This window comes from Belonocnema kinseyi, chromosome 8, assembly GCF_010883055.1.
Source record: "Belonocnema kinseyi isolate 2016_QV_RU_SX_M_011 chromosome 8, B_treatae_v1, whole genome shotgun sequence".
Lineage (NCBI taxonomy): Eukaryota > Metazoa > Arthropoda > Insecta > Hymenoptera > Cynipidae > Belonocnema > Belonocnema kinseyi.
This window is the reverse complement of record NC_046664.1, coordinates 62,722,200-62,747,130: the sequence shown is the minus strand read 5'-3', so window position 1 is coordinate 62,747,130 and position 24,931 is coordinate 62,722,200. Positions and strand designations below refer to the sequence as shown.

General features: G+C 27.3%; 2 protein-coding genes across 4 annotated transcripts in view; one reads left to right on the top strand and one right to left on the bottom strand.

Moving 5' to 3' along the window:
• Positions 1–12,924, bottom strand: part of LOC117177918 (Golgi reassembly-stacking protein 2) — a 20,599-nt gene extending 7,675 nt beyond the window's left edge. The window contains exons 1-6 of one of the 2 annotated variants that reach the window (XM_033369024.1): positions 12,575–12,924; positions 12,410–12,490; positions 11,882–12,085; positions 5,608–5,825; positions 5,434–5,518; positions 200–506 (exon numbers count right to left, since the gene is read on the bottom strand). In XM_033369024.1, the coding sequence (XP_033224915.1) occupies positions 200–506; positions 5,434–5,518; positions 5,608–5,825; positions 11,882–12,085; positions 12,410–12,490; positions 12,575–12,637 (958 nt within the window). In that variant the 5' untranslated portion in view covers positions 12,638–12,924. Of the gene's footprint in view, positions 1–199; positions 510–5,433; positions 5,519–5,607; positions 5,826–11,881; positions 12,086–12,409; positions 12,491–12,574 lie in introns of both variants that reach the window. The other variant, XM_033369023.1, reaches the window with a different exon arrangement.
• A 39-nt stretch (positions 12,925–12,963) lies between these two features.
• On the top strand, positions 12,964–24,651 carry LOC117177920. 2 transcript variants are annotated; one of them, XM_033369025.1, is made up of 5 exons: positions 12,964–13,214; positions 17,061–17,393; positions 19,642–20,124; positions 23,902–24,215; positions 24,407–24,651. In XM_033369025.1, exons 2-4 carry the CDS (start codon positions 17,096–17,098, stop codon positions 24,114–24,116), a joined length of 996 nt encoding a protein of 331 aa, XP_033224916.1. In that variant the 5' UTR covers positions 12,964–13,214; positions 17,061–17,095; the 3' UTR covers positions 24,117–24,215; positions 24,407–24,651. The 2 variants fall into 2 exon arrangements, with proteins under 2 accessions (XP_033224916.1, XP_033224917.1); XM_033369026.1 differs by lacking the exon at positions 12,964–13,214 and adding an exon at positions 13,273–13,343.
• Positions 24,652–24,931: the final 280 nt, after the last annotated feature.

Sequence of the window (24,931 nt, the reverse complement as noted above, 5' to 3'; positions counted from 1 at the left end):
AAAACACGTAAACTCAGAAGATGTGGACTGTGACTGCACCATATATCTAGTCGGGAGTGGTGCTGACTTAAAACAGATGATTTGGAGCGATTCGCGCGCCATATGTTGGTCATTCTAAGGACTTATTGAACTACCCTCGTAATAATTTTTTTTATGTACACGCTAAAGCATTATAAAACTGAATAGAGAATTTTCTTACCTGGTGAGGTGTAGGCAGATGGTGGGGAAAACAAATGCGCAGTTGAATTGGTTGAACTAGATATGTCAACTAAGACGGAACTGCTTGGAGGAATTTCGGGATTTAATTGTGCAGATGTAAAGACTGGCTGAAATGATGGAGTGGGTTCCATCGACAAAGTGGGCGCCGCTTGAGTTTGTACGTAAGTAGGCGGTATAGTGAATCCTGGAGGAATGGTCACTGTACTGCTACTGCTCTCAGCTGGACTTGATATTTGAGTTGACAACGGAGTCGAGACTTGAGTCGTTGCAATATTTGGTTTGTTTGCCTGCTAATATAAATTACAGATGATAAGGCACTTGTTTAAGAGTCAACGTAAGATAAGTATTTTATAATTACAGGGTGACCGTAAAATTTTATTTTCAAAATTCCCTGACCTTTCCCTTATTTTTGCATGACTAATTTTTCATTTTCCAGGACCGTGTCTATTTAAAGACTAGAAAACTAATCCTGGAACATTTTTAATGTAAAAGATTTTATAAATAGAAGAAAACAAATTTAGATTCAAATTTATAAATGTTCAATTTATTATTCTTTGAGCTGACACGGGCTAATTTACTTGAAAAGTGTGAAAAAGTGACTGATCTTCTTTAATAATGTGTCTAACGCTTTTTTTTTAATCAACAATAATTCAAACGAATTTAAATTAATCGTAAAGAATTCGATTAACTTCAGTGAAAGTGCAGTTGATTTAAAGGAATTCAATGGAAATGAGAACAGTTCTATGAGTTTCATAAAAATTCAAGGTGAGTTAAAAAAAATTCAAGCGAATTAAAAACAACTTCAAATTATATGAAAATATTAATTGAATTCAGTAAGTTTGAAATAAGTTCAGTCAAATTTAAAAGAATTTAACAGAATTTGATGGAACGCCTTATAATTGAAGGTGAGTTATAAATTCTTCAGGATGAATTAAACAAAAAATCCACCGTATTGAGTACATTTAGAACAATTGCAAAAAATAATTAAAAATCTATAAAAATCTTTGAAACTCTACGTAAAATTTTATGAAATCTAACGTTATTTCCCAAAATTCTGGAAAATTGATTAAAATACCTTGAGAGATTTTCAAATCCCTTTAAAAGTTCTTCAAATTGTTGAAATCACTAAAAAAATTTGGAATTCATAGAATTCCCTAAAATTGTTAAAATACTTTGACATTTTTCAAAGCTACTGAAAGCGCCTTGGAATCTTTTTAACTGCCCTAAAATATTTAATACCCTTTCTAATCCCATTAAATTACTAAAATGAATTGAAAATTACTTGCACTCATATAAAATATCCTAAACTCTTTAAAATTCTTTTAAATCTTAGGAAATACCTTCAAATATTTGAAAATCTTTGAAATCCCTCAATTTATGTGAATACATTCTTTTTAAATCCATTAAAAATTATAAAATCCCGTAAAGTGACTTGAATTTTTTTAATTACTCCTGAAATCCTATACAATTTATTTAAAAACCTAAAGAGCTTTTAGAACCCGTTAAAATCACTGAAAGCCTCACAAATCTTATGAAATCGCTTGGAATTTTTTTAAATATTCTAAAATCTCATAGATCCTATAAAATCGTTCTATATCTTGAGAAATTCTTTTAAATCTTCTAGAAAATACCTTAGAATTTCTTCAAATCATTTAGAACCCCATACAATTGTTAAAATCTATTCAAAAGTTTTTGATTTAAAATTAAGTTTTTTATGATTATTTAACTTTCCATTTTTTCTTCAAAATATATATATTTTTAGTAAAAAATTCAACTGCTTGATTTAATTTTTTAATCATTTTCTAAAAAAAAAAATTTTTTTGAAGATTCATAATTTCAGTTGAAAATTTATCTCTGTACTTGAATAGTTAAAAATTTCAATGCACATTCCTTCTTTTTTTTAATTAATCATTTTGCTTAAAAATGTAAATTCCATTTTGTCATTGAAAATTTATCCTTTTTAGTTGAAAATTCAACTACTTAGTTTAAAGTGGAACTAGTTTGATGAAAATTAATTTTTTGTCCCAGTTTTTATCAAATGTCCACGTTTTGATACCCCTTAAATCCGCAAAACAGCTTTTTACGAATGTGTCTGTCTGTATGTATGCCTGTCTGTCTGTGAACACGATAACTTTTGAAAAAATTAATCTATTAGATTGGCCTTTGGTACACTCGTTTAGGGTCCTAAACTAAAGGTCAAGTTCGTTAGCCAGCATTTTGGATACAAATTCAAAAAGTGGGCACATTTTGAATATTTTTTAGACCACTTTTTCAAAAATTCAAAAATTCTCTGTATGGTTATTCATAGTATTCAAAAATTTGAACAATTTATCTCCACGACTTTTTTCATAATCTCAAAAATTACCAGAGTTATAGCATTTTCAAAATTCCAAAAAACACACGAAAATGAACATTTTAGGCCAAATAACGCACGATATGAAAAAAATCAAGAGATGAAAAATGTTGCTTTTTGAATGCCCGACAAGATTGTCATAATGATTTTTCGAATTTGTTTGAAAAATCAAAATTTCATATTTTGACAGCATACAAAATTATGGAAAATCCAAAAATTACATTTTATGGCCAAATTATGCAAAATACGGTAAAAAATGAAGAGACAAAAATTATGCATTTGAAAAAGATCGCCAAATTTGTTATCAACCACTTTTTTATAGGATGTATAGTTTTGGCTCTAATCATGAAAAACATGATTAACAGTAAAAAAAAAAAAAAAATCTGTCCGCTTCGTGGGCACATTCTAATCACAACTTTTGTCATTTAATTTCTTTTTCGTCTCGTGTGTGGGGTTTCAAAAAATTTAATTAATAATTTGTTATTTTTTCATGTTAATACATTCTCATCAGAGAAGGTATTAAATTTGTGTAAAATTCACGTTTTGAAACCCCTTGAATCCGAAAAACAGGTTTTTACGAATGTGTCTGTCTTTATGTCTGGCTGTCTATGAGCACGATAAATTTTGAACCAAATAATCTATTAGATTGGCCTTTGATACGCTCTTTTAGTGCCCTAAGCTAAATACCAAGTTCGTTGGTCAGTCGCTTTGGATGAAAACTCTAAAAGTGAGCGTATTTTGAAAGTTTTTGAGACCACGTTTTTTCATGATTCAAAAATTCTCTATACACTTCTTCATAGTACTTGAAAAGTAAAATGTTAATTTTCGAAAGCCCTACAAGATTATCATAACAACTTTTTGAATTTTTTTCGAAAAATTGATAATTCAAATTTTGATCAAACAAAAGGTAATAAAAAATTGTATTTTGTTGTCAAACTATGCAAGGTAGGAAAAAAATTATGAGACAAACATTATACACCCGAAAAATATCTACAAATTTGTTATTAATCACTTTTTTATAGGACACGTAGTTTTTTTTTATTTATAAAAAAAACAGTAGAGAACAACAATTTTTATTAAAGGTTTTTTTATATGATTGGTAGTTTCTATTTTAATCGTGAATAACAACATTAAAAATAAAAAATTACATTTTTGGTAAAATGACACAAGATATAAGAGCAAGGTTGTTTAATCAAAAAAAAATTAATTTTTTTTTTGAAATAATTTCTTGATAAAACGCGTGGTTTTCGTTTTAATCGTAAAAAATAACATTATAAATAATGAAATTGACTGTTTGGAGAAACAGCAGAAGATAAATTAAAATATTCATAAGGGCGTATGTTCCAAAACGTAGCTACAAAATTCCCTTCACCTATTTTATTCATACGACAGGCCGTTTTTTTAACTTTTAGCATACCAAAATTTACCAGTTTTTTAGTATCCAAAAAGTCTTTTTTCTCATTTATATTTTCAAATTCAAAACATGAAAAATAAACCAAAATTATGATTCAAAGTATTAAAAGCGCACTTTTTGAATCAAGGAATTTGATACGCAACCATTCTTTAAAAAATTAAAAACGTAGAAGATGAGTAGTTTCAAGATAATATCTTATAAAATAAATATAATATTTGAAAAAATACTGAAATGTACCATTTTCAATTAGTTTAAAAAAATTGTAATATAACATTTCCAAAACAAACTTATTTAAACTAACCACTTTCAAAATAAATCAGTTCTACATTTTGTGCAATCATAATTCAATAAATTCCAAAATGAGTTTAAAACTAATTGGGGAAAAATTAAAGAAACTTCAAAAGAATTTGATCAAAGGCCTCCAAATTTAGGGTGAGTTTTAAAGACTTCAAGATGAATGAAATAAAAACTTGAAAAAACTTTATCGAATGAATAGAATTGAGTAAATTTAGAAGAATGTAAAAAAATTTAGGATAAACTAATAATAATTTAGGGTGAATTCAAAATGAATTGCAAAACATATTTTCAAATTTTTTTAAACGGGACAATGAAATGTCGTCTGTTTTAATACCAATGCAAGTTACGAATTATAATAATATACATTTATGGGAATGATATAAAATTTCAAGGATAAACTCGAGTGCGAAGCACAAGATACGTGATGAGAATATGTTCGTTAAAGCCGAAGAAGCTTTAACAAAAGATAATTCACAATCATTAAATTACTGTTGTCGCTACTTTCACCTTTAGTTTTAAATAGTCTGTGCAGAAAAGTCGAGCGCGTAGCGCGAGGTAAATACATTATCGAGCGCGAAGCGCGAGAGAAATATACTGTCGAGCGCGAAGCGCGAGAACCAACAGTCGCGCGCCCTAGGTGCGCTCAAACTTGCGAGCGGAATATTTATTCAGCATAATTTTCATAATTTTTTATTTGATTCACAATTTCCTTGGGAAATAAGATTTCTCAATTCTATTTTCTTAACTTCTTTGTGAAATGTAAAAGATTTACATTTTTATTCCAACATAGAGCACACTTCAAGCTACAAGCCAACAAAAATTAAAACCATTTGATCGATAATTGGTTGACGGTGACGGTGCCCTAAAACATGTAAAAAAAATCAAAAAAATTCAGAAATTGGTATAGACCTGAAGTAATTTCCAAAAATAAAGACACTAAAAGTAAGTGTATGACAGCCCTGATTATTATCTACAGTTACTTAAAATGCTTCTTCAACCAATTGTCTGACTTTTTCTATTTTGTTTCCAAAATCCCTCACTTTTCCTCAACTTTCCCGGGCCAACAAAATTCCACGACCTTTCCCTGATTTTCAGGTTTCTTTCTGACCTGCGGCCAGCCTGTAATTAATACTGAAACCGAAAGACATACCAAGTAAGAATGGACGGGTTTGATGTCTGACATATTTCTGATGGGAATACGATGTAGATACCCATATCCAATGCCGCAACCCAAACTGAAAATAAATAGCATTACAGAAATTAGACTCCAAATCTCATTTAAGAACTTAAATCAGACTCTATTAAATTTCATCAAAAATTCTACCTTCCCTCGCCTCCCCATGTGTTGTTAGGTGTAATCGTCACTTCTCTACAAGAATCATCGTCGGTGTTATAAACGTAAAGTTTCAGCGGTCGAGACTCATGAGCTTCGATCAAACTGAAGAGATCTTCACTTTCGTGCAGAACAGAATCTGCGCCGATTATGTAATCCGTGAATGATCGTAATCCAGCCAAATCAGCTGGCGAAGACGGATGTACTTCCTTCAGAAAATGTAAAGTCAAATTTTGTTTTTAGTCTTCCGGACCGGTTACAAGTTGAGCCAATTCGAATAATTTCTACGTTTATCGGTTTAGACATTTAGCAAGTAGAAAAGTTCATTCGGTTAAACTTTCCATCGTTTTTAACTTAATTTTTTTTATTATAACAAACTACAATGCAGGGTCTAGAACGCTGCTCAACAGTAGAAAATTTAATTTAGCTTCTAAGAAAAGTTTTCAATTTTTTAACCTAATATTTTATAAGTATTGAAAATGAACTTCAAACTTTATTTAAACTATTATTCTTTCGTTTATCAATTTCCAAAGTTCCTATTTATTTATGGCAGGCTTCATAGTCTTTCCTCTTTTTCTCGTTTTTCTACATTCAATATAGAACCTTAAAACTTCTTCAAAAGGCTTAAAAATTTAACTTTTTTGTTAAACATTCGTCTGTTTGGTTTTAAAATTGATCTCTCCTGTAGAAATTGCATCCTTTTTTTGGTTAAAAATTAATTTGTTTCGGTTGAAAACTAACTTCTGTGTTAAAGATTCCATTTCATTTCAAAAATTAATCTTTTTTAGTTAGGGATTAAAATATTTTGAGAAAAATTCATCTTTTCTATTTAAATTCTAGTTTTTATGTGTAATTAAAATATTTTCTGGTTGACTATCAACTACTACATTCTTCATTGAAAATACACATTTTTATGTAGAAAATTCAAAGCTTTGTTTAAAAGTTGAACTACTTTGTTGAAAACTCGTTTTTTAAATTCAAAATTAATTTTTTAAACTGAAAATTAATATTTTTGGCAAGAAAATTCAACTGGTTTGTCGAAAAATCCTCTTTTTGGCTTGAAAATTCAACAATTTGGTAGAAAATTAGGTTTTCATTTATCACAGGCACCACGACTTTTTTCCGTTACGTCTCTTTAACCTATTCGACACTTTTCCCACTTTCCATTTAAATGCGAACTGAATTAATAGAGCCCAACAAGAAAATACAACTTTTTATTTTTGAGCTAATTCGTTTTCATTTAATTAACCAGTATTATTTTTTGCTGAGAATTCATCTTTTTTAATTAAAAATTTAATTATTTTTCTAAAAATGTTACAAATTTGCTAAGAAGTTATCCTTATTGCTTGAAAATTCAAATGTTTTGTTCAAAATTCGTCTTTTTGGGTTTAAAATTTAACTATTTAGTTCAAAATTATATGTATATTTTGTTGAATATTCGGGAATTTAATTAAAATTGTTCGTCTTTCTTGACTTAAAAATTTTTTTGATTGAAAATTAAACTCTCTTCTTTGGAAATTCATCTCTTTGGCTAGAAATTTTATCTCTTTCGATTTAAAATACAAATTTTTAGGTCCGAATGTAATTATTGCCATGAAAATTCAAATATTTGATTACTAATTTCGAACTGTTCATCATTATGGAATTTCCCGTAAGACTCACCTCTTTTTTACTAGTTTAGGATTAACCTAAACGGAAAATGCTATATTCTGTTGAAAGTTCGTCTCTTTTAATTGAAAATTTAACTATTTTGTTACAAAATTCAAGTATTGGTTAAAAAATCACATTTTCGATTTAAAAAATTCAACTATTTTATAAAAAATTCAACAATTTGGTTGAAATTTTGATTCCTTCTTTACTGAAAATTCTTTCTTGGTTGATAATTGAACTCTTCTAGTAGAAAATGAATATTTTTTGGTTAAAAATACAACTGTTTGCTTGCAACTTAATTTGTTTTGATTGAAGACTTAACTATATAGTGGAATTTTTTGGGTTGAATTATATTGTTTTTAATTAAAAATTAAACTATTTTTTTCAGAAATATCAACCAATTCTTAGCTAAGTATCAACTTTTTTAATATAACCTTAACAATTCCATTTTTGGTTCGAAATTTATCATTTTTATTAGAAAATGTAACTATTTTGTTTCAAAACAGGATTATCATTTCAGTCGAAAATTTATCTCTTAGTTGAAAATTAATCTCTTAGTTGAAACTTTCTTATTTTTTTGGTTCAAAATAAATATTTTTAGTTCAAAATGTAAATATTGCATTTCAGGTTGAAAATGCAACTCTTTCATAAAAATTATTTGGTTTTGGTTGAGGATTTTACTATGTTGTTTAAAATTTGTTCCTCTTTTTGTTAAAAAATAATTTTTTTACCTTGGAATTTAACTATTTCCGATTTTTAAAGTATTTCGGCCAATGAATCCTGTTATCGATAGAATTCAAAAATGGTTTTTTGGCTTCTTCAGGATGTCTACTCAAATTCTGGGAAAAAATTCCTGGACAATTCCAGGTTTTTTTCCAGTAATATGTTTTTATAGCACAGACCCATTGAAATATTTCGCATTTTTTAAACGAGAAATTATGTTAAAATATATTCTTTGATGAAAAAATACAATTGCTCAACCAATTATGTTAAATTTTCAACTAAAACATCAGATTTGGACCAAAAATAGAAAAGTTTAATTTATAGTTAAAAATTAATTTTCCTACAACAAAAATTCAATCAAAGTAATGCATTTTGAACTCAAACGATTAATCTTCATCTGGAATAAATTAATTTTTGTAATAAAAAGATGAATTTTTAACAAATGAATTTAACTTTCAACCAAGTAGCTATATTTTCAACCAAAAAGATAAATTTTCAAAAAAGTAGATTAATTTTCTAACAAAAATAATAATGTTCAAACGCGAGGATTAATTTTCTACTAAAAAATACAATTTTCAAACAAATATAAGAAATTTCAACGAAATAGTTAAATTTCCAACTAAAAAAGCAAGAATTTTAATCAAACAGTTGAATTTTGAACTAAAAAGATCAATTTTTAACCAAAAATGAAATAGTTAAATTTTCAGTTAAAAAAATAATAATTAATTTTCAAACAAGAAAATTAATTTCCAACTAAAATGATGAATCTTTAATTAAAATAGTTGAACTTTTAACAAAAAATATTAATTTTTTACCAAAAAAGGCGAATTTTCAACAAAAAAAAATTTTTAGCCCAACATTGAAATTAAATTTGCATTAAAAAAAAAAAAGAATTTTCCACCAAAGAGATGAATTTTTAACTAAATTGGTGAAATATTCATCTAGAATAATTATATTGTCAGTTAAAAAATTAATTTCCGATAAGAAAAAAAATGTTTTTTTTTTTTTTTGTAAAATAGTTCATTTTTCAAACAGAGATAAATTTTCAATTAAAATGATTCTTCAAAAAAAAAAAATTGATTTTCTAAATTGACTTTAACTTCCAAACAAGTATTTCCATATTAAAGTTAAATACATTAATATAAATCTACTTTTACAAATTAAGAATCATTTTTATTCAATTTTATATTGCAATTTAAAAATAAATAAAGCATACAAATCCCCTGATAATTCCAGGTTTTCCAGGTAAGGTAGACACCCTATTCTTGTAACTGGAGCGGGGGATCGACATACAAAAGGTGTGTACTCCGAAATTTGAAAAATTTTAAACCCCACTTCAGTTTGTTTCAAATCATATCTTTTGATTTTGGATATTGCCCTGAAAACTGAACTATGCAAAGTTAGTCTAAATAAAAAACAAAAGTTGAAAACGATGAAAAGTATTGGGAATGGTGGTCTACCATTTCGCCACCTGGTGCGCAAAACTGGAACTAGAAAGAGTAGGTCTAATTTTAAAGTTGTACATTAATTTGTGCATAAAAGTGTTTTTTACGATAGTTTATGGAAGTATAAAACAATGATTGAATACTAAAAACAAATCTTCATAAAAAACAAATAGTTTTAGATAGAATTTCCATATAATACAGTGAAAAAACACATTTTTCTCAAATAGGTTTGTCATTTTCCGGGTCGTAACAATTTTTCACGGTCAATGAAATTTTAATAATCGAACTCTAAGGCTAAAAATGTTTCCGTTTGAATTAATAAAAACTAAGCTGCAAATAAAAGCACTCAAAGTGGAACTCTTGAATTTCAAACTTTTCAAATAATTTACACATATAAAATGGATGCTACTAACTTTTAAACTGAAATTTTTTTAATTAAATGCAGTTAAGATGCAAAATAAATTGCTTAACTTAAATAAATTGTATAGTTCAAAGATTCAGATTCAGTTCTAAAAATGTAATTCCACGCTATCATTTTCATATCTCTAAAGTCTAAATTGAAGAGTCGATCAATTTATTTGAAAATTTTCAAAATTGTATCATTTAAAGCAATTTTAAGCCAGAAATATTGAAAATTGAACGATTACATTTTTTCATAAACCAAACACTTCTTAAATTAAAAGTGAAATTATTTATACTTTCAATGGTTAAAAACCCGTAAAATGCTTCCATATTTTATTTGAAAATCTTGAAAGATCTGCATGTTGTTTACATTTTTAAAAATTATTTTTTAAATCATTTCAGAACTTCTAAACATCCTTTAAAATTAATTTTTTTTTCTCAATTTTTTTTAACTCTGCCAAATTAAACAAATTTCCTTAAAATCTTCCACAATCATTTTTGTTAATTTTGTAAATATATATTTTGGCGGTTGTTTAAGGGTATGGGATACTTAGAAAATTGTCTATTTTACCAGTTTTAGATTCCTCCGGCTTTTTTTCTAGAATAAAAAATATTTTGTCTCAAAAATTTGGGAAATGATATCGAACATGCTAACGGACGTCCCCACATACTTTTTTTTGCGTTTTTTTATAAAAAAATTTTGATATTGCTAAAAATGTGCGTGTATATTTCGAGGTTATGTGTGTTATAATTCACCCGAGCGTTACTTCCAAACTACACAATATTTTTGGCCGGAAACTTTGGACTTACAAATCAACATAGTAACTAATCTCCCGGAACTAACCTTGTTTGCAGACAATCAAAAAAGTTTATTTCATAAATAATTTTCAGATTATGGGAAAGGCAGAGACGGAAGACGACGTAACCTCAAAATAATACATATGCATAACATTTTTATTAAGCACAATAATTTTATTTGTTATTATCCCTCAAAAGAGTCCGGGGACGTCCGTTATGATATTTCATAGCATCTCCGAATTCAGTTTTTAAAAATTTTCCTTTTTGTGGAAAAAAGCCGGGGGAGCTGTAAGTAACACATGCCCTTAAATGATTTCAAATCATTTCAAATTTTAAACTGAATTTTTTCAAAATTTCTAAATATTTCTTGAACTTCCTTGATTTTTAAAAAGAATAATATATAGTCAATTGTTATTAATACGTCGAAGTTAAAAAATGTGACTTAAAAATTAAAATTTTTTAAATAGAACAAATAACATGTAACGTTCAAAATTTAGTTTTTAATATTTAACTATAATCACAGGTTCTAAATGAACAGTAAGACATTTCTAAATAATAGGTAATTCTTATTTTTCTGAATTAAAAAATTTCAAATTGAATGGTTTAAAAATGGGATATTTTAGACTGAAATAATATTTGAAATTGAATAAAAGCCCTTATTTATGAATAAATTATTTTGAAGTTAATTAAAAATTGAAAAAAGTTTATCAGGTTTCAATCGGACTTTTACATTTTTTAACTAATAAGACTTTCCAATTGATTTCGAATCTTCTTGTAAAATTAATTATTATTCACTTTTTAAATCTTAAAGAACATTTTAATTTTACAAATCATTATTAATTTATATTCGCAGTTGTTCAACTGAAAATGTCTGCAAGATGTAAATTCCACCTACAACCCTTTGTTTCCGATAAAGACTTATGTTTAGTATCAAATAAATACTTGAAACTCCACAACAAAAATCGTTAAAACACTTTTATACAAAAATTAATGTACAACTTTAAAATCGTACCTATTATTTCTAGTTCGGATTTTTGGCACCAGGTGGCGTATCGCAGTTTAACCATTCCCAATAACCAAACGAACTTTTCCACATATTGAATCTCTAATCGGTTAAAAATTGGAATTATTCGAATTGTTTAAACGTTTAACCAGTCAAATGCAGAGCGCTAGTTATTTTCTTTAATCTTTCAGTTTAAGCTTGATCGTTAAAATCTTAATAAAAATAGATGCAACGTTTAACTTACGAGAACGTGCCAGACGTTTTCATTGGCTCCTTCGAAGGAGCAAAATCGTATACTAACTCCAAGTAAACCTTGGCCACCCCATGTTAAACTTGGTACAATAACAGTTTGCCTAACCACTTGCGTTTTGCTACTATATACAGTGAGCTGTAATTCCTTATCTACTCCATTTTTCAAAAGTTCCTTCAATGTATCGTTATCTTGGTCCTGTTCAAAAAACAAAGTAAATCATCAACCTGAGTGTATTCACAAAAAAAATAAGAAAAAAACTATAATATTCCAATAAATTCTGAACAATCTTTTATTCAAGTTTACATTTCTTTGGTTGGTTTCAACTTTAGAAATTATGACTTTTGACCAAAAAGATACTAAAGAACCATCTAAACTTAAATACTGGTAAAATAAAAAATCTCGTGAGAAGGTAAAGTTTACTTCTGAACTAAAAGTTAAAAAATTTTTTTAATTATTATGTTTTACACAAATTCGTTTGACGCATCTGTTAAGAAAAAAGTTCACTTTCTATAAACTTACCAATCTAGTGTTACCAATAGCCACAATAAAATCGAAGAAAGCTTCAAGACCGGCCTTCTGACCTGGAGAACCGTCTTGAACCTGTTAAAATAATGAAATCATCTATATTTTCAGATGACGAAGGACATTATTGAAATTAGTTTAAGTGATTTTGACAGGTCTTACCCGGAGTACATGATAACCTTCTGTACCACCGCCAGGAATCTCAACACTTTGTGATGATCCCATTTTTGTTAAGGACAACCACTTAAGTCCTTCGATAAGAATTATTAACACGCATTAAGAAGACCGTTTAATCTAAAATTGTGAATTCTTCAGGTCCTTTTTCAGTAAAAATACGTGGCACAAATGCCACAAGGTAATTCGACCGAAACTGGGTAAACTGCACAGATGGTGGATGCCACGTACGTCCAAGTGAGTATAAAGGGTCATTCACATGAGACTGTAGGAAAATCCGAGAAATTTCAGAAAATTTAAGTAATTTTCTCCTATTTTCTCGGAAATGCACCCAGCCTAAAACCCACGCAGGTGATTCACAATTTTACAAGGTTGATCTTGTGAAATGTACATTTCTGATGTCTATTTTTAGATTTTTATTTCGGTATCCAAACATATCCGAATTCCAACGTTGTTATGTGCTCGTTATGTAGAATATTGGAGTACATATTTGCGTGTAAAATTCTAATTTTGCGGGTATCCGATTCTTTAGGTATCACTGTTTTAAAACAACAATTTACTAGTATTTTACTGTACTAATTTCTGATGATTGCCAAAATTAAAATTGTGCCAATGGATTATGAGAGTGGTAAGTATTTCAATTTTTGAACCAGACTAAAATATGGTACATACAAAAATGATAATATATATGCGTCAAATGCGAACATAACCTACAAAACTATATTAGGCGCGCTAGTGTCAGTGTTCGAGAAACAAGGTAGACTTTTTAAGATGTATTTTCATTTCTGAATAAAAACAACTCTAATGCTATTTTTCGTAGTTTAAAAAAAGTAGTGAATACAAAAAAATAAAGATTTATCGGAAACTAAATGGAATTTTTTGTCGCATACAGTTCAAAAAACACGTTTACTGTTAAAACTGTTTTCATCAAGAAAACAATTATTTCACTATCACATGTACGTTTTCACGTATTGTAAGCTCAAATAAACTATAATCAATGCATTTTTCTAACCAATTTGATCCAAAATTTGGAAAAAATTTCAGTTATAGACGATCAGAAATGAAATATAAATTATAACCTAATTTTAGGTTATAAGTTTTTAGCTAATTTTTTTAGCTAGTTTATTTTAAGTTAATTTTCATGTGAAAATAATTTAATTGAAGTTTATAATATAATAGTAATCGATCAATCTTAATTGTTTACATACACTAATTTGTTCAAACTATCCGAAATAGTAAAACAATTGGGTTTTAAACACAAATTAAAATGCCTGTTTAAAAATGTACCTGGTTTCGCGAGTTCAGGTTTAGACAGTAATGAAAAAATGTATGGCGTATTGCAGTGCGGTGGGCACCGCCTCGATTCAGGAAACTTTTATGCACCTGGAAAACCCGAAAATGTCAGGGAATATTGTTTAAAATTAAGGTTTTTAACTACAAATGTAACTGCTCTAGTTCTGGTTGAAAATGTATCGTTCTTAGTTGAAAGTTCGTTCTTTTGGATAGAAAGATTATATTCTTGGTGAATAATATATCTTTTTGCTTAAAAATTCAACAGTTTGTTTGCAATTATTTTATCTCTTTTGGTTGAAAAATCTTTCTGATTTGAAAATTCAACTCATGTTGAAAACTTATATTTTTGGTTTTATTCAAATGTTTTTAATTGGAATTCAAAATATTCTTTGATTGAAATATCAACTACTACATCTTTCCTTGATAATTTATCTTTTGGGAAGTAAAATTTAATTACTTGGTTAAAAGTTAAACTGTTTTTATAAAAATTATTATTTTGTTTGTTTATTACTTCGTCACTGTGGTTAGAAAATGAGCCATTTTGTTTAAAATTCGTTATTTTAAAATTGATCTTTCTTAGATGAAAAGTTACCTACTTATTTGAAAATTCAACTATTTGGTTGAGAATTTATGTATTTTGCTGAAAAAAATCGTCTTTGGAAGAAAATTAATCCTTTTTGGTAGAAAATGCAACTAGTTGGTTAAAAATTCATCTATCTTGTTGAAAATTCAATATTTAAAATTTTTAAATGTAAATTCCCCTTATTGTCCACATTCATGGACTTTAGGGGCAAATTCAGGAAATGAGTAATTATGTTATTAGCATTAGTTCATTATTAATCAGTCGATGGTGCTAATATATCTAAGAATATTATCTTGTAATATAATTTGTCAAAGCTTTCTAAATTAAATATTTCAATTGAATCCCTAGAAACTGAAAAAAATATATTTATAATAAACTCGCGAACTATGAAAAATTTTGCCTGTAAAAAACTTTAGATCTAATTTTCCACAAAAACGACGCAAAATATAAATAGCAGTTAATAGGTTCAAATTTTTCCCCTTTCTAAAATCTGTTAAAATATACTCTTCCTAGATTTGTATTTTGTTTATTTTAACTGATTGTCCCAGCAAAAAAAAAGAGAAAAAAATCGATAAAAAGGCACTGAAGTAGAATGTGTTTTAACGAAGTTCAAAAATTCTTTTTTTTTTAATGTATGTTTTTGGTTCAATTTCATGTAAAGAACGTGTTCAGGGAGAATAGAAAGATTCCTGAGGTTTAAATTAAGGAAAAATTAGCTCTTGTTTCTAAAATTGAAGAAATAAAATTTTTAACGATTAAAAGTCTCATTTTTCTCGAACCACTATGCTCCTGGGGAGCATAAGGGTCCAAATTTGATCGTTGGATTCCAGGTTTTATTTTCAGGACTTCTATACATTAACTTGAGTATTGGACATTAAATAGGATTTTGAATTTGATTTTAATCCAATTTAAATTTGGTACATTTTTAATGATTTTACTTCCTGAAATCTATAAAAATATGCTCTTTATCAGATGTTTATCTAGTGTGTTTTAAACAATAAAAAATCGATTAAAATAGACTAAAATAGCATTTACTTTAACATTGTTGCTGAACTTGAAGCAAGTGTTTTTTAAAATAAAATCTTGAAGTTCCTTAAACTACATGATAGTCTATTCGACTTTTGTCGACTTTTTCTTTTATTTTTAATTTGTTAAAATAAACAAGACAAACATGCGGTATGGCTATATTTTTAAAGGTTGCAGAAAATGTAACCATTTTTAACTTTGAATTACTTTTAATTTTTGGCGTCTCTGTCTACAGAAATTATATTTTTATCGTTGTAAATTATGTTTCTTCCATTTTAGAGATAAAATCTAATTTTTCTTTACTCTGTTAATGAACTAAAAACAAAAATTTTAAAAACGTTGGAGTTCATTAAATAAATTCTATTTTGATCGATTAATTCTATTTTTGTGAAAAATTGGTTAAAATACACATAATACAAATGTAGTAAGAGTATAATTTTATAGATTTCACATGGGAGACAATTTTAAATTATAAGCTGCTACACATACTTTGTGTTGCTTTCGATTAAAATGAGATTTTTAATCATTAAAAATGAAAATTTTTTTCCTAAAATCGCGTAGTGCGATTTGTTTCTTTCTTGACTTAACCCGTTAACGCCGAGAATGCCCCTTTGGGTATAAAAAATTGAGAGACACATATTTTTGAAGATTGAGATCTCTTCTTTCCGATGGTGGGCATGGAAATGATAAAATGTTGTTAATTATGGAAAAATATCGTATAAACAAAAAAAACACGATTTTTTCTAATTTTTTTTGGTAAAATCGAGTTTTTCAAAGAGTTCTCAGAGTGCAATCTACTTGGAACCTCAATAACCGGTGGAATAAATGCCTAAGGTTTCAGAATACATGGCTCCGAGATCATTTTTTATCATAGGGTGTTCAAAATGGCTCGTTAATGACAAAATTTTTGCGAAGATATTCATGAATTTTTTCTCAAAAAGTACGATCTTTTCGAGAAAGTGCAAAAGAAGAAAAAGTTCTTAGAATCACTCACAGAATACGTGAGCATTTTTCCAGAAAGTTTTATATTATTTTTTGATTTTGCAATTTGTCGATTAATTAAAAAATTGCTCGACAATTCTAAAAAAAATTCAGGTGAATTTTTTGTTCGATTCTAACAACTTTTTATTCCTGATAACTTTTGCTATAACCTCATGGTCCTCAAGAAAAAAATTCTCAAGTGTGTGTGTATGTGTTTTTTTTTTGTTTAAACGATATTTTTTATAATTAACAACCTTTTATTACATTTTCATGTCCACCATCGGAAAGAAGAGATCTTAAGCTTCAAAAATATGTCTCTTAATTTTTTATATTTTGAATTGCATGAGTTGTAATTATAGAAAGAGTGGTGTACCCAAAGGGGCATTCTCGGCGTTAACGGGTTAAAAGAACAAGGAGCATCCCCGAAACCCATTAAAAGAGAAATTGGATGTGCAAGTACTTTTGGGTTGAACTGAATCGAGGCTATTCCGTAACATGCTAGATGGATTACGCATACTCAGTATTTCAAAATTTTGACGTTTCGGCTGATGACAGCAAAAATCAGAACGAAAAAATATTAATTTGTTTCAGGCATCATGCAAAGTTTATGAAGTGTATAAAAAGAAATGGAATTAACAAGAGAACATTTCCGGGCAATGATTTTTTATGATTTTCGGTCGAATCTAAGTGTGGAAGAATGTTCACAACGGCTTATTTCTGCTTTTGGTGATGAAGCACCATCGAAAAAAACAATTTATTGGTGTTTCAATGAATTTACATTTGGACGCACTAGTCTCGGAGATGAATTTCGGGACGGTCGGCCATCAACTACTGTTTTTCCAGCTAACATCGATGCTCTGCAAGAAATGATTGAAATGAATCGACATGTAACATATGTTAAAACTCAATCATCCTTGGACATTGGTATGAACGCAATTCATTCGATTCTGCATGATAATTTCATTCAAAGATTCAAATTGCAAATGATTCTGGGAAAAAAAATCAATCGACTGTTTAGGTGTTTAAAAATGAAGCAAAACAAACAAAAGTTCATTTTCGCACTATTTAAAAAAAATTATTGCTTCGTTTGTATCTAAAACTGGTAATGTTGCAAGTGGTTCCAGAAGATCGCCGGAGTGTCTAATAATTGAATTTTTGAGAGAGTACAAAGCCTTGAATTATTTGACCATCCCACGTACAGCCCAGATTTACTGCTAAATTACTTTTACGTTCCCGAAAATCAAGCATAAACTGCGCGGTCAATTTACCTGAAGTTATGAAGTTTCAAATGAACGAAATACATTTCCAAATTTTATTTTGTTTCGAAATAATGTTTCTAATGTAAATAAAAATATGCATCGTTAGTTTCTTTTATAACTTTATTACTTTCAATATAATGAACCAAAATTTTTGCATTGTTTCTACTCTCACGATGAGCTTGAAAGGGGTTTTGGATTTTTTTCTCTCATTTTAGATTTTCCTGTTGGATATGTTGCGCTGACTTTCCTGCAGACATTTTAAGCTCAAAATTAAAATCTTTCGTCAATGGCTTTTCGAGATAAGATTTGTATAATTGTATTGTATAATCATATTGAATTGTATAATCAGTTTTTATAACTTTTAAAAAATTGTAAATTTTAATTGACGGCCAGGTGTACTTACTTTCATGAAAAGTGGTTTTTCTGATGAGGACTGTCGATTACAGTAGAAACGTTAAAACTTCCTATGTACTGAGAGTTTCTCAGGCATAATTTTAAATAAAATTGGACCATTATCAACAAAGAATTATTTTAATTGTCATTTTTAAATATTTAAGATATTACGTTCAAATTAAAAAAACAGAATACAGAACAAGATCTCTCATTATTAAGGCTTTTAATTTGACAAATGATTTTCTTAATTTTACATTATTTTTAATTTATCCTGAAGCCATTTCATTTGAAACTGTTTAATTGCAAATCATTTAAACTAAAAATTGTGCAAGTATCAAGTATTTAAATTTGATATTCTACGATTTCGAAGAATTTAAAAACCCAGAGAATTTTGTACTTTTAAAATTGATACCAAAAATTTGGGAATATTTCATTTTTAAATTATTAAATTCAAAACTGGTTATTAAGACATTCAATATAAAATTGTAAACATTTATTATTAAAAATTTCCTGACATTTTTAATGTTTGAATTTGAAACTATTATCAATGCGAGAGGGCTTCAATTTAAAATTGTTTACACATTTATGGTGCCCCAAACACTACTCCAAGCGAATTGAATAATTATTTGATGGAATTAATTATTAATTAATTGATTAATACTTTTCTCAATTTTTTCACAGATCTTCATGAATGAATGAATTACAAGATTTGATGTATTTCCTTATTAATTTTTAATTGCGTAATAAATTCTATTTTGTAATTGTATAGTTTTCAATATTTTTCGTTTGAAAATATAGACGTTTTAATTTTTAAACAAATTTTCAACGAACATGTTTAGTTATAATTCTCTAAAAAATTCAAGTTTTCAGAAAAACAAATCAAAACGCTTTAAAATTTGAAATCAAAAACTAACTGTTTTCAGATTAAAGACAATTTTCAAGTTTAAAAGTCATCACATTTGAAGTATTTCTAAATCAATAAGCTTAAATTATTTAAGCCGAATCATTAAACTAAAATTTAAATAATTTAAAAAAGTTAGAAACAATCTTAGAAAATTCTAATTTTAATTTTTTTGGTCGTCAAATATCAAGTAATGTACAGTTTTTCACTCAGGTATAGTTTTATGAAACCGCTTTATATTTTTATGAAACCGCTTCATTCAATTTTACATGGAGAATGTGTTATTTTGAATATTCTGAAGCATTGGCAATTAAAATTCATAAACATCAAGAATTATCGAGTTTTTAATTTTCTGTAAAATAAATTAAAACTTGGAAAGTATCTTAAAAGCTGAGTGCAGAATTTGTTAATGTTGAGGAATGATATGTATTTCGTGTCATTTGTTCAGAAGAATTATTTTGGACTAAAATTTTATTTAGAAATTTCTAAAGTATTATAGCGCGAAATGAAAATAAAGTTTACAAGTTATGTGTGTTAGTGAAAGAGAAAATTATTTGAATTTATAAAAATAATTGTCGTATATATTAACAATAATTAAATTACTTTTTATTTCTTCTAGATAACGAAAATCAGCCTGACACTGCTACTTTCGAAACCATAAATCCTTATGTATCCAAAAATCCTGCTGAGGAAACAAATTCTTCACACAACAAAGATTCTACTAAAAATAATCTTCCTCGAGTTAAAGGATCTGCGGATAAGAATCTTTTGGAAACAATAAATAAATCTAAGACTAAAAAAACCTCTCTAAAGGCCACAAATAGAAAATGCCCTAATCTTGAAGCAGAAAAGAAATTAGAAGTTCTAAAGAAGTTAGACCAAGGCATTTCCACGGCGGCAATAAGCTCACAATACGGCATTGATCCGAGTACCGTTCGAAAGTGGATAAAAAAACGTCGAATTATTGAAAAATGCAATGAGAAAGGTGGTAAAACAAAACGGCTTCGAGAAAATCCAAATGAAAAGATGAATGAAGCCTTATACATGTGGTTTCAATATATGAGAGAAAGTGGATTGCCAGTTTCGGGACGTATTTTAAAAAGTATGAACTGTCTACCAAAAGTGTTAAAATTATTTTTCTCTTTTTATATCCAGGTTTGATACAGGTCAGAGAATTATGGAAAGTCAGCGAATTGACACTGGTCATGGAAAATCAGGGGTCGTCAAGGAAAACTTGAAAGTGTCAGGGAATTTTCGATAAACTAAAGTTCAAGTTTATAAATTTTTCTATGACTGTTATCAGTAAAAGTCTTTAAATTTAAAAATAAACATTTTTTGTTGTCTAGTGAGCCGGAAAATCCGGGACTTTTTTGCACTTGGACAAATGCGAGAAAGTGCCAGGAATTCATGAGCAGATCCGAAAAATCATGGCACAGGCAATAAATTTTGTCTACAATCCCCAGCTTAAAAGTCTAAATCAGATAAATTTCTTTTGTCGTTTTTTGTCCTATTTCAGCTATTTTTTTGTAGATAAGTTTGTTTTTTATAAAGACGACATTTCGGAAAACTTTTTTTTCTAATCAATATCTGATCGTATTGTCCTGAGTTTTTAATTGGAATCTTTTAAAATTTGAACTTCATCAAATTAAAGCTTAAATTTTTTCATACAAATCCTCAATAGTTTACAGGTATAAAATGAAAACTGTCAAAATTATTCAATCAATTTCAAATGAAATTATATTAAATATCAAAAAATTAAATTTGTAAACCTAAATAAATGAAACAATTTAATTTCTGGATGAAAAAATATGTATCCACATAATCATTTTCAATTCTCTGACTTAAAGAATGAATAAAAAAAATTAACCTTGAAAATGATATAATTTTGAAGAATTTAAAAATGAGAAACAGTAAAAATTGATCGTTTAATATTAAACTCTTCAGATTAGAAGTTAAATTAGTTTTATTTTAAGTCGTTTGAAATCAATAATTGTTCAATTGTTATTTATATATCTAAATTCAAAATTTTCACTTACAAATTGAAAATTCCACAAAATGAAACAATTAAAATTCTTATCTTTAAAGTTCAAATTTAGCACTATGAAATTTTAACGATTCAAGATTTTCTTTAATTTCGAATATTTTATTTATAATTTCTGATTTTAAATCAACAGTAAAATATTGTTAAATATATAAAAAAATAACATTTAAAATTTTTTAAATTTCAATTGGCATCGGGTTAAAATAAGGCTTTCGAATTGAAACTGTTGAATTTCTAACGTTAAAATCTGTAAATTGCTTAATTTTGAATATATTTAAATCAGATACATCAAATGTAAAATAATTTGGAATCGTAAAGATTTTTGCATGATACATTGTACATTGAATGTTTTCTTAACTGAAAAAATTAACGACTGAACTTAACATTAGAAAATTGAATTTATATTATGTGATATAAAATTTACGATATTTAAAATGATTAAATAGTTTTTTTATTTTAAAAGTTTGTAAAAGTCCCGATAAAAAGGTTAATTCACTTTCACATGAAAAAATGAATTTTTCCAATAAATTGTTTTCATGTTTGTGTGAACACCAACGTGTTCATTTGTTCTAAAAATTTTTTGATTCAGAAGTTTTTTTACTCAAATTTTACTTTTTATTCTGTAAGTCTATTTTATTTCTGTTAGGCTGTTGTCTATTTTAGTCATTTTTATACCATTTTAATCAACGTATGGAGGAAGTTTTTCCAATTATTAAAATCAGAAATATTGCAAAAAAATTCTACAAGATACAATTTTTTGGGCTTATATTCCATTGGATATAATCGATGTTTTGACAAAACTGTTCTGATTTTTCCTTTGATGATGCCAAGATTAGAGTTCTGAGCCGGTTATATTACTTTAAGAATGGTAACGAGAATGAGAATATAACCGAGAAATAAATTCTCTGAGAATTTATGAGAATCTCAGAATTTATTTTAATTAACAGAAAATTGAATTTTTTGGTTAACTTTTCGGTTGAAAATTTAACTCTTTTTTTTTTTTAAAGTTTACCTGTTTTAGCAAAAAGTACATCTTTTTTGACAAAAATGCAACTGTTCGTTTAGAAATTAAGCTATTATACTACTTGTTACTCTTTCCTTGAAAATTTAACTTTTTGGTAGAAAATTTACTTCTTGTTTAAATTTTATTTTTTGGTGTTGAAAAATGAACTGAAATATTTTCTAGATGAAAGTTCCACTTATAAAACAAATTTGTTTTTTATTACAAATTCATCTGTTTTAGTACAAAATTGATGTTTCTTGTTAAAAATGCAACTATTTGGTAGAGAATTTAAATATTCTGTTAAAAAATCATCCTTTTTGGTTAAAAAAATCGTCTTTTTGGATTGAAAACTCAATTTTTTTCATAGAAACTTATTTTTTCGTTACAAAAATTCAATTTTTGATGTTACTGAGTTAACTGGAATCTTTTTTGGATGAAAACTCAACTTTTTCGTTTATAAAAATTCTTCTGCTTTGAGATAAATTTCATATTTTTTAATAGAAATGCAAATATTTGCTAGAGAATTCAACAATTTGGTTAAATATTTACCCTTTCTAGTTAAAAATTTGTCTTTTGAATGAAAATTAAATTTTTGTCGTGGAAAATTATTTCTTTTAAAAAAATGCATAGTTTGATCGTGAAAATTCGACTAAAATCTTTTTCAACAGAAAATTAAACTATTTCTTTGAAAATGTATCTTTTTTATTTAAAATTTCATCTGTTATAAAAGAAATTTCATTTTTTTGTATGAAAATGCAACTTTTTGATTAAAAATCGATCTTCTTTACTTGATAGTTCAGCTAATTTGTTTTAAACATTTGGTTGAACCGCTTTGTTAAGAAATCACTTTTTTTGTTAAAGATTTATATTTTAAGTTGAAAAGTTATCTCGTTGGTTAAAAGTTTAATTATCTTGTTGAAAATTAATCTTTTTTAATTAAAAATGAAACCACTTGGGTCGAATTTAAACTACATTGTGAAAACATTTTTTATTGAAGCCTTATGTCTGGTTACAAATTTAACTGTTTTTTTTGTTTGTTTAGAATTCATTTTTTAACAGAAAATGTAACTTTTCCATTTTTTTTAAATTGATATTTTTAGTTAAAAATTCGCGTTTTTTGTAAACAAATTTTCTAGTTTGTAATTTCCTGTTTTTCATAAAAAATGCATCAGTTTCGTGGAAAATTAATTTTTTTGAACAGTCATATTTTTTGTTTGAAAATTGAATTTTTGTAAAGAACATTTATTTTCTAGTTTAAAGGTTCAATAATATAGATAAACTTCTATGAATGTTTTGAATGAAAAATCTTGATTTGTTGGAAATTCGTCTTGTTGGTTTTAAAATTCTTTTCTTTTGTTTGTATAAATTTCATTATTTTTTTATTAAAATATAAGCTATGACACTTTTTCATTGGCAATTTGTCTTTTTAGTTTGAACTTTCAACTATTATGTTAAAAATTCAATTATTTTGTTAAAAATTCCAGTATTTTGTTAAAGAGTTATCTTTTAAAGTAGAAAAAACTTTTTTTTAAATAAATTAATACATTTGAAAATTTTAAATTTGTATATGAAACACTGTAATTCCTGAATATGTCTGAGCTAGAAAATAATTTATATTCAACCTCTGATATAACCCGAACAATAAAAATATTGTTAAAAACTAATAAATTCTTTTAAATTCTCCTAAATTCTGTCATATTCTCGGTTATATAACCTGAACTTAAATTCTCGGGATTCAAGAACTCTATGCAAGAGTGTAAAGCCGTAAATGTGTTTTTATACCTGAAAGAAAAATTGATAATGGTCATATCTTTGCTTTGTTTTGCTCTTTTTAGAAAAGGCGCTTGAATTGTATGGAGAAATAGGAGGAAGTATAAAGTTTTGTGCAAGCGAAGGGTGGTTGAGTCGATGGAAGGGACGATATGGTGTTCGCCTTCTACCTGCTTCGGACGAGAAAGTTTCTACTGATAAGAAGACTCAGGAAGAATTTAACTTGGAAATAGTAAAATGCGAAAGCATCGAAAGTGAAATAAAAGTCGAAATAATATGAAAAGCTAGTTTGTTTCCATGACAAATTATTAACGGAGAGGAGACGGAAGTCTGTTTTAAATTGCCCCCACGAAAGAACACTGCCAGGCGCAGATGATAGGTAAAAAATTAACTTTTGAAAATAAATAATTTACGTCATTAGCATAATTAGTTTTACCACATTGTAAATGAAAAATTTTAATTTGGAAAATACTTTTAAGTTAATATTTCGAAACCTGCGTTGATAACATTACAAAATTTGGTTAAGATCTAATTTTTCTATTTTCCATGCTAATATTTGTTTTCCGACAGATAATGCGAGTCCAAACGTGCAAGTAGAAGAAGCTCTAAAAGAATCACATCCTCTACTCCTAGTTTTCGAAAAGAATGGAAAATTGTCTCAGTCCTATATGACTATATTGAGGAGAGCTCATAAAAAGTACCTGAATTTAAAGTACATATTACAGAGAATATGTGGATTTTATGTTTATTAAAAGTGACTTGGCAATTTTATTTTAAGATATCATGGCCATTTTCTAATGAAATGTGTACTTATTAAAAAAGACTGTATATGTTAGATATAAAAAAAGTTAAAATTGTTGAAAGAAATTTGTTTGTTTTAAATTTCGATTGAAACAGGACTCCCAAGTATTTTTCCAATCCTCTCTTTTCCAGTCCACAGTTGAACTGTGTCGTTTTAATCGAGAAAAAAAATCCAAACTGCAAATTAATTCATTCAAAGTGGAATACTTTTAAATTTTCAACTTTTAAATTTGCAGCTAAAATGTTTATCTTGAACTTTTCAAATATTTCTGGTATAAAAATATAAATCCACGT